The sequence below is a fragment of the Danio rerio genome, chromosome 6 (assembly GCF_052040795.2).
Source record: "Danio rerio strain M-AB ecotype USA chromosome 6, GRCz13ab, whole genome shotgun sequence".
Taxonomy (NCBI): Eukaryota; Metazoa; Chordata; class Actinopteri; order Cypriniformes; family Danionidae; genus Danio; species Danio rerio.
Window position 1 is genome coordinate 18,991,979 of NC_141026.1, and position 19,405 is coordinate 19,011,383.

Consider the following 19,405-nt stretch of genomic DNA (forward strand, 5'->3'; position numbering starts at 1 on the left):
AAGACGGACAGCCAGTGTATGCGTGTGTTAATGCCTAAACCATTGTTTTCTGTCTTAAAATAAATGCCACTTTCTATAAATAGCCACATAAAGCATCAGAGTAGATGAACAGTAATTTACCATTTATTACCACAGTTCCTTCCTGTAATGGCTACATAAAGTAAATTACAGTCATTAGTTCTTTGCATGATCTAATTTCATACAAATCCTGCTGGTTTTACAGTAAAATACTGTTTCCTTTCATTACAGCAGAACACTGGCTATTTTAGAGTTATTTACCGCATAATCTACAGCAAGGGTTAACAGTGTACAATTTAAATAACTGCCACAGAGAAGACATCTAACAATCTATGCCCACCACCACCCCCTTCCTCTTGGAAGGACATCTATTTTTCATTCATTTATCCACCTATCTATTCAGTAAAATGACTAACCAGACCATCAGTTTCTAGTCATTGCTGAGGTGTGAGTCCCGTTTCTCCACATGCCCCAGTGAAATCTGACATACAAGACAAAAACAAGACTAACAAAACTCTACATGCTGCTGATCTCCAGCAATAAACAAAGTTTTCTCCAGTGCTCTTCAGACATATCTCCTCTGTTCCCTTGTGACTCTCTTCTTTCTGCTTCACTCCAGTCTGCAAAAGACTAAGACAGCACCAACAGAGCCCTAACTGATGGCTGAGCTCCTGCAATGCACATGCGGTTCTCCGGCAATTTAAAAAAAAATCTCCACTGATGCTCTTGTGAGTCTCTCTCTTCTCCCTGCTGTATGTCCATTACCTACAATAAATAACAGCCACAGAGAAGACATCTAGCTAACAATCCATGTCTACCACTACCCTCTTCTTCTTGGAAGGACATCCATGCCATGCACCTATCCACCTGTTTTTAAAGGATACTCCTGACCATCAGTGTCCAGTCATTGCTGAGGTGTGTGATTCCTATATTTCTCCACAAGCTGCACTCCAGACTGTAAAAGACAAAGACATGACTAACAGAGCTCTACATGCTTGCTGAACTCCTGCAGTGCACTAAATGTTCTCCAGCGTTCCTTAGACAAATCTCCACTGATGCTCTTGTGAGTTTCCTTCTTCTGTCTGTTGTGTGTCCACTACCTGAAAAAGAAACGCCTGCCGCAGAGAATACATCTATCTATCTAAAGCTGAGCTCAGACTACAGAAGTTTTAATCCAATTTATTTTGACCTCCTGAGAATCGGAGATGAAATCTTGTCGAGGACTTTTATCGGTTCCAATTCTCAGTGCAGATTATCTGGTAATGTGAGCCGTTTAAAGATAGAATCTTGCACCTCGCCATCTTGAACACAAATTGCAGCCTCCCTGATCATAGCAGACATGATTGAAATCCAGGATTTCAAATCGGGCTAATCACAGCAGTTCAAACCTATTCAGTATTAACAAAGCCATGAGCTGGAGAGAATCATGTTGCTTTCAATAAATAAATAAATATATCTGTGGCGAGGGGGTGTGGCCGAGAGCCGTGGGAACGGGGTGAGGCCACCGCGTAAGTGGATACACCTGCGGTGCACACCTGCCTCGGATCCCACGGAAGGAGCTCTGGATCATAAAAGGAGGACCGATGGCAGAGGAAGGCGAGAGAGGACCGGGCCCGGGCATATTGTTTTACTTTTGCTTTCAGTTTGACGGCAGTCTCAGTGAGGAGCTGCCGTCCGTTTGTTTTGGTTTAGATGGCAGTCTCCGTGAGGAGCTGCCGTCATTGTGATTAATAAATATTTTAAACCTGCGTCGGTTCTCCGCCTCCTTCTTCCCGGCAGCCAAAGGGCCGTAAACTTCATTACAATATCCTTTTTTTTTAATAAGCTTGAATTATCCTTTATTATTAGCCAGATTTAACATTATTCTTATAGCGGTGTGCAGATATTGATGACACGTGTAGCCGGGCACTAGAACGTTGTCAGTTATCTCCAAAACCCAAAATGATTCAACATATTACAGTTTTTCTCAGTGGCTTTGTTGCATTTCTCACAACACTATTTACATTTGCACAACAGTTAATGCATTTCTCAAAACAATTAGTCATTTGTGCACATCATAGTAGCAGTTTCTCATTCCTTCCAACAAATTGCGAATACTTTTGGACATGTATCAATTGCTTTCATACAACTCTCTGCTGTTTATAAAATTATCATTCGCTTATGTCATGTCAGTCAAAATAAACTAAACTTGTGAATACTGAAAAGTCATTCCATTTAAAAACTAATAGTCCTCATTTCATTACTTGAGTCATTACATACAAAAATGTTGAACTAGTTGTCGAAATCTGACAAGCAAATTTTATAAATTTTTTTTACATCTTTATTTTCCAGAAAATGTCTTCTAAATTGAACAATTTCATGAATGATTTACAGACCTGTGTATGTTGTAGGTTCAGTTGCAATATGTACTTAATGTTTGAAAGTTGTGCACAGCACATATTGTTTACAGTTGTGCACAGCTCTGCCCAAAGGGAGTTTATGTTTGATGTAAATAAGAGTATATTTATTCTTTTGCACAATGCTGTGAATAAATTAGAATTGCAAAGAGCATCTGCAGTAAAAATGTGAAACATACATATTCAGTGTCTTGTAATCAGATTCCTCACTAAATGCAGTGATGTCTAACTTTACTGTAGTTTTCAAATGGCTGAGCAAATAGTATATAGTGCTGTCTTGAGCATTTTCAGAAAGTGTCACCAAAATCGAACTTTATTACATTGAAAAAAAATAGAGCAAACTGTCATAATGAAAACATGACAAAGCCATTTGACTATCTTTTTATAAACACTTGCCAGGACTTTTCCTCTTGATGACACTGACACTCTCATTGACATCAATACTTGCTTTTGAGGAATGAGCTATCCATTTTGAGTAAGTGACTCACTTTTTCAGGTTATCATCTAGGTTTAGCAGTTTGTGCTAATTGTTTTGAGAAATGCATTAACTTGTGCAAATGTAAAAAGTGTTGGGAGAAATGCACCAAAGCCACTGAAAAAATCTAAACTGTGTTTTTATACATTTATTTATTTATTTTTCTGTGATGAGGATAGAATGAGTTCAATAGCCTATAAAAATAATTATATCTTGTGTTCTGTGGCACAGTTTTCATATTTTGTACTTTGCACACATTTAAGATTTGAGGTGGGCTAAAAAATTAGCCAAAAATTCTCCTCATGTGTTCACAGCAACCAGATTTCATTATCGGTTAGGTTTTTAAAACTCCTATAATCTGAGCCCAGCTCAAGCCCACCACCACCCCCTTCCTCTTGAACATCTTTCGGTGATAGGTGATTCCTGACCTGCAGTTTCTAACCATTGCAGAGATGTGACTCCCTAGATTCTCCACTCCACTCTGTAAAAGACAAAGAAAACATCAACAGAGCTCTACCTGCTTGTTCAATACTATCTATTCGTCCGTCCGTCCATCCATCCTATCTAAAGAAAATACCCGACTATCACTCTGTGAAAATGTAAATATACAAATTCAAATGTTTGATGAAGTACATTTGATTCAACTTAAAAATGTAAGGCTGTACCTAATTTATCACGATAGACTTGTGATTATTGAGGTGTGTTTCCCTGTTCTTCCACATGCTCCGTACAAATCTGCCAAAGAGAAAGATATCAGGTCTATAATTAATCTTACTACATTTCTTTGGAAACTAACTCCATTTTTCAGTCTGTTCAAGCAGTTCTACCTCTTTGCCGATTTTACATTTTCTTAAAAAACTTTTGCATGAATTTTAAATTATGAGAATTCTGAGAAACACAAAACAAAAATGTATAGAATTATCTGTTGTCTGAGACCTGACTCTGATGGTGGAGAAATAATGTTATTAAGTCTAACTTTCTTGACTCATTCATCATCTCTCCTTTGTGCTTCATACAAAAAAAGCCTCGTATAGTCAAAATATGATCATCCTCATATTACTTAAACAGTAGTTTTGCAGACTTGCAAAACTTACTGAGCGCAGACACCACTGCATTAAAGGCTGTTATTCTGGTTTTATGAGTGGCATGTATTTTTTTCAGTGTGCATGTTAAACAACCGGGATTCACAGCAGAAGTAGAAGCAGCGGTGTGTGAGGCACACAAGAATGGTTTTCTGCACACATGCATCAGTTTGTTCTCGATTAAATTGTTGCTTTATTTACTGCATTGCCCCCTTTACTGGAGCACGTGCCTCCGTATATGGGGTCTAGCGACACCCCTGGTCAGTCTCCTTTTCTGTCTGTTGTGTGTTCATTAACTACAATTTAAATAGCTGCCACAAAGAAGACATCTTTCCAACTATCTATGCCCACCTCCACCCCCTTCCTCTTGGAAGGACATCTACTGTATTTACCATCTGACCAGCCATTCATTCATTAATCTATCATCCATACATTAATCCAAAAAAAAACCTAACCAGGGGTGCGTTTCCCAAAACCATTGTTAGACAACTAAGGTCATGCGCATCAAAGAAAGTCATGTGATTTTGTTTTAACAGATTATGAGATAACTAGGAGTGATGGTACAGCATTAGGCAAACAAGTGGACCGACCACAATGTAGAGCATCTGAAATGTTGTTTTGGTCATTCTAAAATCATTCAGCCAAAGTTCATCCTTAGACTGGTTCAGTATTATTATCTCCAGGCGCAAGTCATTTATTATATAAGAGAAAGGACCACAGTGTCTTCTCCTACCACAGCAAATTCCCTTTTTCTTTTTTATATTTGGTGCCGGTTTATCAGGAAGTGACCAGTTTTGTTCTCTTAGATGGAAACAGTGCTTTATTCATAAATCTCTTATGCAATATTCCAGTTTTGTGGATAAATCTCTTTGGATGGAAACACAGCTAATGATAACTAGGTGTAAGTCTTCTTGCCACACACACTTGTCATCGTGGCTTTAATGTCCTTAGGAGACATCCAAATTCCAACTGCGCCAAGTAAATTAAATAAATAAACTGACCCAAGTGTTTCTAATCCCGCTGAGAGTGGACTGATGGATGTTGAGACAATCCCTCAGATCCTGCTCTTTCTGACCAGCGACAGGTAAACCAGGAACAGGAACCATTGGTCAATCAGTGGAAGGCATTGGCTCTGGTGCGGAGCAGGAGTCTTCATGACAAAAATGATGATCATTACCTGGTAAAGTTAACAGACATTAACATCTCTGGTGTATTTTGTAAATAACACATGACTTCAGATGAACAACAAATTCCACTGTATCTCACATTTCACAGTTTTATGGACAAACTTTAATTATATTATTATAAACATTTCTCAAGTAACATCTTATGACAAATATAAAATATATCCCAAGTAAATAACTCAAAAATGAAATTATAAACATGTAAACACTTTAAGGAAATAAACAGTTGTTTTCCCCTTTAAAATACAAATATTACATTTCTTGTATAAAAATTTGTATAAATAAAACTTTGTGATCCTTTTTGTTGAAAATATAAAGTAGTGATGAACAATATATTGTTTGAGCATCGATATCGCAATGTGCGTATTTGCAATAGTCACAATGCAGGATTAATTTTAATAGTGATTAAAAGATAAAGATATTATTAAATTTGACATTATTTATCCAATGATCACCATGTTATTTTACATTTGATTGTTTCGTTTCTGTACTTGAATACTGTTCCACTCCCCAGAAAAGCATAAAGCACTGTTTATTTATTTATTATTGCTTGTAATTTGTTATAATTTATGCAGATGAACTGCATAGAAAAAGTCTTGATCATCCAAGTCGAGCTAAATTAATAAAATCTTTCCAAATATAGCTATTCAAATCATCTGGTTAAATTATATTCCTATCGCAATGTATATCGCAGCAAAACTAAAAAATTGCAATGTCAGATTTTTCCAATATCGAGCAGCCCTAATATAAAGGAATTGACAACACTGCCAGAGAGTCTTTCTCAGCCTCACGCATGCTAGACGTGAGCTAACTACACCTACATTGAGGTATAAACAGAATAGAAAACTCTTTTTCAGTACACGATAATGATATATACATCATACCATCCAGCCCTACTGCATTTATTTATTGCCATATTTAGTAGAAAAATCTTATTATTAAACTTTTAACAGAGCAACTTAAACATATACAAGAACAAGGTACATAAAAAAAGAAAACAAATACAAGGTGAAATAATATTAATTAAAAAGAAAAAGGTAAAAGGTACGAAAAAATACATAAATAAAAATAAATAAGTAAATAAATAAATAAATAAAAAAATAAATAAAGTTGGGGGGGTTGGGGGGCTTACATTTCAGTATTTGGGTTAAATCTGTTCTCAAAATATGACAGGAAGGGTCTTCAAAGTTTGAAGAATCTATTATTTGAGTCCTGGATGTTATATTTGAGTTTTTCAAGCTTTAGATACGCCATGACATTTTCTACCCATTTAGTATGTGTTGGTGGTTTAGTTGACTTCCACTGCAAAAGAATAAGTCCAGCAAAGTAGAGAACGCTAGTGCATTTAATTGACCTGCTGGTAGTGTAAAAAAAATAATCAGAAAAATAACTAAAATAAAGATGATTAGAGAAATTGTGCTCTTTAAAATAAGTCTTTTTCTCCTCCAAAAGCTTGAGAAATCTCAGGAATCGCACAGAAATGGTCTGCAAAGTCGCCTCGTCTCTCAACCAACAGATTGCGATAGGTTTGATTGTTTTTTATATGCAGTCAGAATTCATATCATAACACGCGTTGCTATAGCAACTAAAATTGTAAAATACAAATAGCCAAAAAGGGGTATAAATCCGATTAGTTCTAATTAAAAGCTCTTGTTATTAAATTAAAAATGTATAAAAATTTAATTTCCGGGGTAATTTTCAATTGGCCAATCAGCTTTCATCAATACTGCGTCATCACCATACACTGATTGAGCTATCGAAATTAAATGGAATGAAATACTAAAAGCCTTATTTAATTTAATATTATTGTTGTTTATTATACAATTTATTTCATTTAAAAATATAATTCATTAATATACCTAAATTGTGCGTTGGCCATACATTTACTACGCAAGGAGTGACGTCAGGGACGTCAGTCACATGACCTTTCGTAATGCCCTGCTTCAGCGTGATTCGGCAATAACATGAAATTTAGCGTAAATAAACTCCTAGAAATGTGTTCCTCAGAAAATAATACAATAATTTTTCTGAAAACAGTTTATGATTCCTGTAGATCTCCCGAATGGAGAACAATTTCATCTTTGTCCACTTCTTCATTATAGTAAGTTACATTTATAGAAGAGCTCGTTTGTTTGGTAATGTTTATTAAAAACTTTATTCTTGAATTTCTGTGTGATTTTCGTTAAAGATTTCTCTGCTGCTAATGTCGGTGGTGACGCTATCAAGTTTTACTCAAAGCTGATAGGCCTATTAAAATGATAGTTATTTAATTTTATAACAAGAGCTTTTAATTAATTATTATTAATAATTAAGATTTAGGACATCGAATAACTGCATGAATTGTATTCATGAAAATAAAAAAAAATATCTCAGGCACGCAAGGTCACGCCATTATTAGTTGCTATAGCAACGCGTGTTGTGGTATGAATTCTGACCGCATATAAAAACAATCAAACCCATCGCAATCTTTTGGTTGAGAGACGAGGCGACTTTGCAGAGCATTTCTGTGCGATTCCTGAGATTTCTGAAGCTGTTGGAGGATTTCTGAGAAAGACTTATTTTAAAGAGCACAATTTCTCTAATCATCTTTATTTTAGTTATTTTTCTGATTATTTTTTTAAACACATTTTTGTTGCTCTTTTTTCATTCCTTCTTCTTCTTCTTCTTTACTTTGTTTTACATTTATTTTCATATTTGTCTGTTTTTGTCTGTTTTATTGCAGGTTGGAGGAGATTGTCCATGTCCCACATGGGTGAAGAAAGAGGAGGTGAGTGTTTTTAATCTTTCATTTGTTTGTCATTGTATATCACTGCATGATGCTGTATGATGTTTGACTAATATGAAAAGGATTACAGAAGTTAACAAAAAAGATTCATTAAAAATGTTTTGATGCACAGAAGATACACGGGACGGCACCACTGAGCTTCCTGGTTTTTTGGCTCCTCTGCCTTCACATTTGGCTGGTTCTGCATCCACAGACCAGAGGAACAGCAAGAGGAAAAGGCAGAGCAGCAGCCAGCAAACACTGTCCACCTCGTCCAGCAGACCAGCCAAACGCTCTCGCAGAGGTCAGCACAGCTCATCTTCTAGATCTTATGGCTCAGTTAGGAAATGATTTGTCATTGATGAGACCGCAGCATGTTTTCTCTTTCTCTCTTTTCCTCATTTCTTGTGCTGTTCTGTGTTGCAGACTTGTACCTGAAGGGCCCGTTGCTGGGACGAGGTGGATTCGGCTCTGTGTTTGCTGGGATGCGCAGGTCTGATGGACTGCCAGTAAGAGATTTTCTTCCCTCCTTTGTTCAGACATGCTTTAGAAATGTTGCTGTCAGTAAATGTCATGTGTCACAATCAGGCAGGTGTGATTTACTCTGCTTTTCCTGTCTGCAGGTGGCCATCAAGTTTGTGTCGAAGGACCGGACCCCCGAGCGACTGAAAGTTGTATGTTTTGATGTGAATCTGTTGTGTTTGCTGTGTTTGATTGAGTTCTGGATATAATGGAGGGTTTGTCCTGCAGGATGGTCAGGGTCGGCTGCCGCTGGAGGTGGCATTGATGACCCGTGTCACATCAGCTCCTGCCTGCCCCAGTGTCCTGCAGCTGCTGGACTGGTTTGACCGTCCCAGGCGCTACATCCTGATCCTGGAGCGACCGGATCCTTGCCAAGATCTCCAGAGCTTCTGTGAGGAGAACGGCTGTCTGGATGAGCGTCTTGCAAAGAAAGTGCTGGTGCAGCTGATTGCGGCCCTTAAACACTGCGAGAGCCGCGGCGTCCTGCACCGGGACGTCAAACCAGAAAACCTCCTGATCTCCACAGAGTCCCAGGACATCAAGCTGCTGGACTTCGGCTGTGGAGATCTGCTGAAGCGATCGGCCTACAAATACTTTGCAGGTGAGTTTGAGTTACAGAAGGAAACGTTCTGTTGATGTTTGTGAACTTCTGCTGATCCACTAAAGGGAATTTGTCTGTACTGGAGCATGTTGAGCAGATGTTTGTGGTCTTCTTATGTCTCTCAGGCACTCCTGCATACGCTCCTCCTGAGTGGTTTCGTAGACATCGCTACCATGCGACTCCAGCTACAGTCTGGTCAGTAGGAGTGACGCTCTACAACATCCTGTGTGACCGTTTCCCATTCAGAGGCGCACAGAGGGTCACGTCCAGAAGCAGACTGACCTTCCCTAGGAGCTTGTCAACAGGTAAGAGATTCAGACACATTTAGAGATAGCCTAGTGAGCGAGCAGAAGTGTGTTGTTGCGTGTTTCTGAAGACGGTGTTGTGTGTAACAGAGTGCCGTCAGCTGATTCGCTGGTGTCTCAGTGCAGCACCGGCTGATCGACCCAGTTTAGCTGACATTGAGAGCCATCCCTGGTTGCACTGCACAGGTGGCCAGTGACATTACACTTATCTGAATCCAGCAGTCATGGCTTGGGTTGCATTGTCAGGTTCAGTGTAGATAAACGCTGTCAATGATTTGTAGAAGGAGAGCAGGAGGGGCAGAGGAACTGAGGAGAACAGATCCTGATCCTGAGCTTCCTCTGCTGCATCTGTGAGCCTGTGTGTGAAGCTGTACGAGCTGAAGACACACACACTTACACACACACACACACACACACACACACACACACACACACACACACACACACACACACACACACACACACACACACACAAGCTAGTCTACAGTAGACAAATGTACAGTTTCTAGACCACTTAGAGAAAAACGGGGACAGATGTTAAATAAATCATGAACAATAAAGTTATTTTATACGCAATTACAGCAGTTTTTTTTTCTTTACTGGTTTCACTAAAATGTAAATGTTTAAACCTAGGGCAGCACGGTGACTCAGTGGTTTGCACTGTAACCTCACAGCAAGGTTCACTGTGTAAAACATATGCTGGATATTTTGGCGGTTCATTCCCCTGTGGCGACCCCTGATGAATAAAGGGACTAAGCTGAAGGAAAATTGATGAATGAACACAGACACTGGAGGAATTAGGAGACTCTGTTCAGTCAGACATGATCTTTCTGTCTGTAGTGTGCTGAACTAACTAGACCAAAACTTTATTTGCAATATTTGATTTCTGAATTTAAAACATAAAAATCTAAACTAGCCGAATTGTTTTACTTAAACACAAACTCTGTCGATAATAAACTCAGTAAATGTCCATACACGCATGCTGATATTTAACAAATGTTTTTTATTTTGAATGATCTTCAATTTTAGGTAAAAAAGAAAAGTTTCTATGCGAATTTGAAATGAACAATATTGTGTTTTTGTGGACATTGAACTACAAAATTTCAACATTGAAGCGTGCTGAATAGTTTTTAGATATAGTCTTCTATTTCAAGTTGGAAAAAATACAAATAATAAACTTCTTAAGAGAATTTAAAGTAAACGCTACTGTGTTTTTCTTCTTTTGTGCATATCAAATTGCAAATTATCCCAATATAGTGCAATAAATCTCTTTTTAGGACGATCTTCAGTTTCAGGTTAGAATACAATTATAATTTAAAAAATAATTTTAAATAAACAATATGTTTTTTTCATGTGTAGGTCAAAGTTTCAACAGCTCAATCATTTTAAAAAGCATGTGCTCAAACTAAAAGAAGTAAAAAAGTGCTTTTGTGGTGCAGGGTCACGTCTCTCCTCAGTAAGTGATCATAGACAACACAGGGGGGCAATGTTCAGCACAGAGAATCACAATTTAACTAAAACGTATAAGACTGCGTGTTTTTCATCATCTCAACAGTTTGTCTAATGAAACACACAATAATTTAACATTTATTTTAACAAATACAGCTCATAGTGTTAATAACATTGTTTACTCTACACTTTGTACCGTGATCATGATGATTGTTTGTTATGAGCAGGGCCGGATTTAGTGATTAGGGGGCCCTGAGCAATTTGAGTCTTGAGACCCAGAAGTCCTTCAGTAATAAGCACTTTTCATATTTGCTTATTTATTTAGCTGTCTTTATCTTATATCACTCTGTCTTGCTTTCTATATTTTTATCTGAACACAATCTCTACATTTTAAAAGATTTGTTTGCTTAAAATGAGTTCACAACTAAAAATAATGAACAAACTATTTGTTTTCTAAAACTAAATTTTCATCTGATTTGACTGCTGGACTGATCCATGATTGGGGGTGGGGGGACACAATTGCACACATACTAATTAAGGTAAAATGTATTTGTTAGAGCCTTATCCTGCAAAATATGACAGGAAATGACATTATTAGTATTTATTGTCTGCCTCCAGACTTCCTTGGGGCCCTAAGCGACTGCTTAGTTAGCTTATTGATTTAATCCGCCCTGATTATGCACTGTAAACCCTGCTGTAGTCATTATCAATATAACTTGATATTATTTAAAATACCAAGTTTTGGCATCAAAGGTGTGCTTAACTTACTCATTAGGTGGCAACAAACTTTTAATTCATATTGTAAGTTCTCTGAACTTAAAATTTAAAATTCTTTAAATGATTCACCATGTCATTTAAAATGATTGGTTGTGCTTGAGATTCTGCCTTGACAACCGTGCTGATTAGTCAATATATGTTGTATAACACAAGGTGGCCATTTTTTTTGTGATGCTGAATTCTCCTGAAGAGCAGCAGGACAGAGGCACTACCTGAACCCATCTGACGAAAGAGAAAAGTTAAATTAGTCAGTAGATATTTAAATGCTGATATACATTTTTCTTAATTGATATACACGCTGGGGCAACACAGTGACTCCATCGTTAGCATTGTCGCCTCACAGTAAGAAGATCGCTGGTTCGAGTCCTGGCTGGGCCAGTTGGCATTTCTGTGTGGAGTTTGCATGTTCTCCCCTTGTTCACTTTGGTTTCCTCCAGGTGCTCCAGTTTCCCCCACAAGTCCAAGGACATGCGCTATAGGTGAATTGGGTAAGCTAAATTGTCTGTACGTGTGTATGTCCTGGTCCTCTAGGGTGAGGGTTGATCGTTGGGCTAACAACCCACCTCGTAAACATATTCAAGTATAAATCACTGGCACAGAAAACAAACAAAACCTACGTGAGACCAAGAGACTTTATTGAAAGAAAAATCATGAAATGAAGTCATACAATGCGTCATTCAGCAGCAATCATAACTTAAAGATTGTAGTCAGTTCTTGTTTTCTTAGACCTTAAATAAATGATTATATTTGCAAAACGCATGATCTATTTTGTATATGGTGACATAACCTGTTATATGATGTTATACTGGATAAAGACTGCCAAGGGTGTTAAGACATTCAGAATAACATTATTTCAGACTCAGAATATAGACATGATTATACATTTATAAGTCACTGGAGCACAATTAACTGTCTTTAGAAATAGAAATGACAGAAGCAAATACATATTCATTTTTTACCTTCATAAGTATCCTTGCAATGATGTGAAAATGAGATCGCAATGAAAAAAAGAGATTTTATGTCATATTATTAATCACATAAAATCATACAGCAGTCAACACTGAAATCCATACATAATACAATACGTTTGAATGAATCCCATTTCTGTGATATAAATAATAAACATTCTGAACAGAGAACTGTAACATTAAGCAAATACAGCAGAGATACAATAGAACTCACAATGTAGTCACTATCTATTAAAACCAAGTTTGGAAAAAAAAAAAAGAACTTAAATATATTTATTGACGCTGTAAGCTGTTTGTTTTAACTGGGTGAACATTTGACAAGCTTAACAGCAAATGACCTGTTAAAAAGTCACAACATTACATTCAAATCAGCTTCTGTTACTTGCTGCTTTACTTTAATCACAGTTGCGTTGCTCTAAAGGTTCAGTTCTTAAATGATTAAATGAATCTTTCTTAAGTATGTCTGGACGAATGTGACACCGTCACACTTTCAGATCCAAGTCAATGCAGCACATCACAGTAATAAACAAAGATGTAAACAAAGTACATTGCTTTATGAACTATTACAATTACTTGAAGCACAGTCAACATTAATGAAGTTGAGCCAAGTAAAAATGTCAAAGATTAAACAATCAGGCCCTTCTGAAGGCTGAAATAAATCATTAAACACTGACTATCATCTGGTTTGTAATCAATAACTATTTTCAGACCAAAGAATATCATGCGCTGAATGAAACAAACTGTGTTACGAAGAATAAATCAAGAATAAATGTCACCTTCAAATGTAAAACATCATTTTGTTTCCTATAAAAAGCGATTAGTTACTTTAATGAAGGGATCTTCCCTTAAAAATATGAGGAACCATTAAGTTGACTTAACTTACCTTTTTATAGTCAACTAATTGCTTTTTACAGCGTAATTAAAATGAGATTTTATTTTCTCAAAATCACAACATTTATGACTGCCCGTTTCGCCACTTACAAATTTAAATGAAGCATAATTTCATACAATTTATTGCTCACATTACATGTATGATAACTTAAATACATTTGAATATACTGTATAATATGAATAAAACAATTACTTTGAAATAAATAAGAGTAATAACCGCTAGACATTCAGCATGCTAAGTTTCTGTGCTAATACTCTAAACTAGATTTAATTAAGAAGACGATGCATCATATTCTTGAACACAGACACGATTCCAAAACTGCCTAAATAATGCTTATTAGAATAATTTCAATGCAGACAATAATAAATACAGTATATGCACAGAGATTGGTTTGTTTTGTGATGGAATGAATGATTTTAATCGGGTGAATTACAGTAAATGCGATTCAGTAATCCTGAGAAACAATCTTCAGACTATATCCCAGATCAAGAGAATTGATGAGGCCCAAATAGTTCAAAGAGAGAGCAGAACATCTTCGATAAATAGAGCATAATGTGACTTCAGGAGGTGGTCATGGTTGAAGGGTCCGTCCACATGGCTGCCACATCTCTGAACCTGCACAGTAGAAAAAACACAGTTAAGCATGTAGAGCATAATGATCAGTGACTGACAAATAAGAGTGTTCACAGTCAAGAAAAGCCATTTTAAACACTCAATTATTACACTCCTCTGATCTTAGTAATGTAATGTCAGTTTTAATCCCATCCCCCACCATTTTTATGGGGAACATTTTTAACAAAATGAAAATGTCGTAACTATAAGATTCAGTGCTTCCCACAGCTATAGGAGAGCTCAAAAATCTGCCAGATCTGGGGGATCTAGATTTTTATTTAACACCATTGCTAAATTAACAAATAATCGGTCATCTTTGGAACTTTGGAATTTCCCACCGCAAATTAATAGTGAGTTTTTTTGGAGTGATAAAATAAAAGCCTTCAGACAGAAAATAAAGGTGCTAAACTTTCTGCAACGCCATATAAAACAGGAAGGAAGAGCTAGATAAAATGATAAATGGTTCTAAACCAGCTAAATGCATGTTGGACCCAATTTCAACAAAATTAGTGAAAGAGCTGCTGCCTGTAATAGTAGAAGCTCTTCTTAATTAAAACAGTTTTCAATAAATGAGTTAAATGCAGCTTTATGTGCTGTTTGGGCTCATTAAACTATTGTAGACATGGTGTGAACTACTCTTTCATTCACTGTAACTGATCTCCAGAAAATCTAGAAACAGGGACTCAGAAGCTGGTCTTAAACAGGATGAGGAGCAGATCAAATCAAATTCGATGTATTAATCAAAGGCCAAAAGAAGAAAAAAAATATAGAGAGCGGTACAGGAGCAGGAGTCAGTTTATACAGGAGTGGGATGGGAATGGGAGTCAATTTTACCAAGAGCGGGATGGGACAGGATCATTTTTTAAACTTTGGTCTGGGAGTGGGACGGGACAAGATTTCTTTCTGTGGGAGTGGGAACGGGACAGGAGTGAAAATTCACTCCCGTGTCATCCTCTACTCTTTCCTTCTATCATCCTTCTATCCTCTATCTCTAGTCTTTTGTCTGACAAATGGCCATGTGATATTTTCAGGCAAAGCCCAAACAAGATTTTTGTACTCTGTTTTTTTAAAGATTTTTTTAATCTGTAATGGCGGTTTCTGTTTCTACTGATAAGCACTGCTCACTAACTTGTATATTTAACTGAGTGTTAGCTGCAGTAGTTGAGAGATATTCTTGATGAATGCCACAGCAACGGCGAGTTCTTATTAAAGGATTCTGCTTTGAAGATACCAGAAAAATCCTCCTGGTTTGTCTCTTGTTTAAATTCAAAACATAACCACGAAGAAAAATTTCAAAATACTATTAAGAGTGTTAATTATAAATACTTAAATAAAAAAAAAACACACACAATATTATTAGGAATGTTACTAGAACCTAATGAACTTAATATTACTTAACTTAATGTTAAACTGCTTTGACACAATCTACATCGTAAAAGTGTATAGAAATAAAGATGACTTGAATTGAATTGAATAGCCATGGCTTCTGATGGTACATTGAGGTGTTATGAAGCAAAACAATCGGTCTTTGTAAGAAACCTGACATTGTCCTAAAATTATTACCTCGTTTGTTACATGGATTAGTTTAGATGAGTTTGTTTACAATTCTTTTTTTATAGGCAATCATATTGACAAATGATACAACACACTCTCTACTGTAAACAAACAGTGTCAGATCTGTGAATTTAAACACTGTTACATTTCTTACACACCAACCATTTATTTTCAAAAGGCTTCAATTTATTGTCAAGAGCATATTAATTTAGTTTTGCTTGTGTATGCTTTTCTTCTTCACAATATATTCTTTTGTGTTCCACAGGAGACAATTTTCATTTTTAGATAAACTTTACCATGTTTTATCAGTTAAATGTTGTTAATTTTTTTTTTACTTCTCAAAAAATACACAAGGACCATGTCCAGCGTTTCCAGGTCTAAGAAAAGACAGCTCAATGATAGCTGTATTCTTTTACTCACTTATACTGGTTTTTGGGTTGCCAGGTATGCTTTCCTGGATCAATATCCATTATGAAAAGAGTTTTCATTTTGCACATTATAAAAGTATCTCCCAAAAAGCACAAACTGCAACTTCAGATTTTTTCCCCTCCAACTGAATTTTCAAAATAACCCAATTATGCAGGAAAACTGCAATCCTGGCAATACTGACCAATACCAAATTCAACAACACTACTAAGAAAAATTCTGCTGCTGCTATTACTGTTATTTTCTACTACTACTACTACTACTACTACTACTACTACTACTACTACTACTACTACTAATAATAATAATAATAATAATAATAATAATAATAATAATTTTCCTGAATAAAAATTAGTATAGAATTATTTTGAAGACAAGATAGAAACATTGGTTTAGTAATGATCATTGAAAACTGAGCTTTGGCTTTAAAAATGAATGAAATGTATTAAATTAAATTTCATTAAACCTTTGCATTCCTTTATGTTTGATTACAGAATGTTTTTAAATAAATATGTAAAAATACACTTTAATTTAGAATTTACACACATCTGTGTTTAGCATTTATTCTGTTACTTGCTTTGAATCTCACCTGGCATTTATAAGATACTGTGCCAGGCTGATGTTGGCAGGTGTTCCAGTAATGGTGATCTGGCGGTCTGATGACCCCTCCATGGCATTAGCAATTTTGATCTGAGCCCCAGACATCTGACGGATTTCATTAATTTTGGTGCCCTGACGTCCAATTATACAGCCTATTAGCTGAAAATATAAAGTAGACAGATTAAAATGAGTTCAAGGCGTGTTCTTTACATTCTTCTTTGATTAGGGGTATAACGATACATCATAATGTGAAACTGTGAAATATAAATGCCGATGTGCATCGCTTGTGTAAACGATAGGACTTGCAATACTGAACTTGTTTTTTTTGCAGTACTCGGCTTATTGTATAAGGTATATTTCACCCAAAAAGGTCAATTCTGTTTTCCTGTATTACGCTGATAATGCTGTTTCATGGCCGTGAAATCACACGTTTGTTTACCACAGAGATATTACAGATGATACATTTGTAAATAATGTTCACTTTGTTGCACAGAGGGAGATTCCTTTGCTTCATAAGGCCTCAGTGCATCGTCAGGACTTGAGTGTATCGTTACACCCCTATCTATGATACAGTTTCCCCAAAAACTGGCTTACAAAGAATTATACTCACATCATTTGGAATGGTGAGTTCATGAGTACTGGCCTGTGAACTGGCATCCACACCTATTAACAGAACACATGCAGGGAAACATTTAACACAACATTAAGCAAATTGCAACTGTCCAAATCTGTTACAAAACTGTAATAGACCTAATCGAATATTCCTATGATTTACAATAAAATACAGTTCATGTTTTCAAAGTGAAAAAGGTTATGGCATTTTTACAGTGAAAAGTGGCAATCCATCAATTTCCAGTGGCACTTCAAATTTAACTTATTTTATTTTTTTACTCCTTGTTCTTATTTTTCATGTCAGATGCAAACAGGTTCATGTTAAATTTTATGTTATTAAAGTTACGTTTTTGTCGCATGTCTCAGCTCACTCGCCATCTGCTCCTGGGCACGAAGCAATAAATAGCATACAGCTCACACTCCTAAGAGAGTGGCCACTCCACCCCGAAGTACTTCAGCTCATATGAGAGTGTTTTGGAGAAGCTTTGGTTGACCTGTTTGCTTCAGCTGAGACTGCCCACTGCTAGTTGTTTAATTCTCTGTCTGAGGCTCCACTCAGCATAGATGCACTGGCTCACAGCTGGCTTCAGACGTGTCTATTGGGCAAGTACGCGTTTCCCTAGTGAGTCTTCTCACACAGACCCTGTGCAAGGGTTCAGGGAGAACAAGGAGCAGATCTTGTCGATTGGGCCACACTGTCCCACCCAGACCTGGTTTCCAGAACTCACACTCCACACAACTGCCTCTCCTTGGCAGATTGCCCTGAGGAAGGACCTTCTTTCTCAGGGATGGGGCACCATCTGACACCTAGTCCAGATCTCTGGAACCTCAATGTGTGATCCACAGACACGACACTGTAAATTTAGTTGACCTACCGGCAATGGAAGTTGACCAATCATGCCCTCTAGGAATCACTCTATGGTCCTCTCTGCACTGCAGAGCCACTCAGTATCTTTAAGTTTGGTATCTTTAAAGACAGTTCAGGTAATCGCGCTAGTTTCAATCAAGACGGTAGAGTAGCTGGAAGCATTTTTGGTCAGCAAATCATGCCTGGACTTTGGTCCAGCTTTCACTTTGTCTCCAGACTCCAGCTTGTCTATGTACCCAATGTTCCTACCACTCTATTTCAAGATCAGGTTGTGAGATTTCAAGCATTAGTTCTGTGGGAGGCATACCCAATCCTTTCATTGCCTTGTGTTTGGTTTGCACACTGTGTGTTTACGTGGATCACACAGAGCATAAGATCCTCTGAACAGCTTTGTCTGTTTTGGCAGTCGGCAGAAGGGAACCCAATCCAAGGAGAGGTTGGGACACTTGATTGCGGATGCCATTGCCATTGCCCTTGCGTATCATACCAATGATGGTGAGAGCACACTTGACTAGGAGTGTGTCGCATCCTCCTGGGCATTAGCATGCATCGCCTATAATAGACAACTGTAGAGCTATGGGCTATAGCAAGATTCTACAATCTCTGAATGGAGCATGTTTCCTTCCGGTTTCTAGTTAACACCAGCCAGTCAGGAGGAAACTACTACTACTACTACTAAAAAAAGATTGCTTTGTCATGTTCTTAACCTGAAGTTATGGTAGCTTATACTGCTCTGCTAGTTTGAGTTCCCTGCTGGTGAAACCTAGTTCCTGGTGAAACGAGTTCCTCCAATGGCCCCAACACCCATCTTGTGGGCCCATTAAGTTGTGTGGCGTGCCCTCTTGGTCAACCTACATTCTGGGGATCAGTGCCTGTTATGAGTGTTCCCTTTTTCAGGTGACCCCATAACCGTCATTCAGTCACGGTGAGTCCTCCTTTACATGTGGATCGGTTTCTTCTCTACTAGCTAACCACATTTCATATGTTGCGTTCTTTTGAGTAGGGTTAGCCAATTTGCTTATATGGTCACAACTTCTCCCCATTAAGGTATCAATTGGCATGCGCAGCATCTTTCCCTTTTGAAACTGGAATGCTTTCCCAACACACTGCCATATTAGAGTCAGATTAGCTAGGGATAGGTGATTATGTAATTTCATCAATATATTGGTAATTAGGACCAAGAGAAGTTGGATGGTTGCACAACAGATTCAGCTGCTGTAGTGTTTTTTTACATATTCAGTATGGTGTGGGGCTTTCTTTTTGTGCCTTGAATTCTAGTAGCAAACTATTGTATGTGGGG

General features: G+C 37.3%; 3 protein-coding genes across 11 annotated transcripts in view; 2 read left to right on the forward strand and 1 right to left on the reverse strand.

Annotated features, from left to right (window-relative positions):
• The window catches only part of LOC147843474 (uncharacterized), a 388,615-nt gene that overhangs the window by 157,865 nt on the left and 211,345 nt on the right, over positions 1–19,405 (forward strand). The window lies entirely within an intron of this gene.
• Positions 7,061–9,923, forward strand: LOC137495843 (serine/threonine-protein kinase pim-3-like). 2 transcript variants are annotated; one of them, XM_087257053.1, is made up of 9 exons: positions 7,061–7,256; positions 7,878–7,922; positions 8,053–8,223; positions 8,346–8,428; positions 8,543–8,593; positions 8,670–9,042; positions 9,168–9,347; positions 9,438–9,533; positions 9,629–9,923. In XM_087257053.1, the coding sequence occupies exons 1-9, from the start codon at positions 7,196–7,198 to the stop codon at positions 9,655–9,657; spliced, it is 1,089 nt and encodes a 362-aa protein (XP_087113179.1). In that variant the 5' UTR covers positions 7,061–7,195; the 3' UTR covers positions 9,658–9,923. The 2 variants fall into 2 exon arrangements, with proteins under 2 accessions (XP_087113179.1, XP_087113180.1); XM_087257054.1 differs by lacking the exon at positions 7,061–7,256 and having other exon boundaries at positions 7,626–7,922.
• The window catches only part of zgc:162999, a 42,009-nt gene continuing 34,795 nt past the window's right edge, over positions 12,192–19,405 (reverse strand). For 4 of the 8 annotated variants that reach the window (XR_015492440.1, XR_015492442.1, XR_015492441.1 and 1 more), the window contains 3 exons: positions 17,236–17,288; positions 16,615–16,784; positions 12,192–14,048 (listed from right to left, as the gene is read on the reverse strand). Coding sequence is in view for 5 of the 8 variants with exons in the window: in XM_087254758.1 (XP_087110884.1) it covers positions 13,994–14,048; positions 16,615–16,784; positions 17,236–17,288 (278 nt within the window). In the remaining 3 variants the exon portion in view is untranslated. 8 annotated transcript variants of the gene reach the window in all.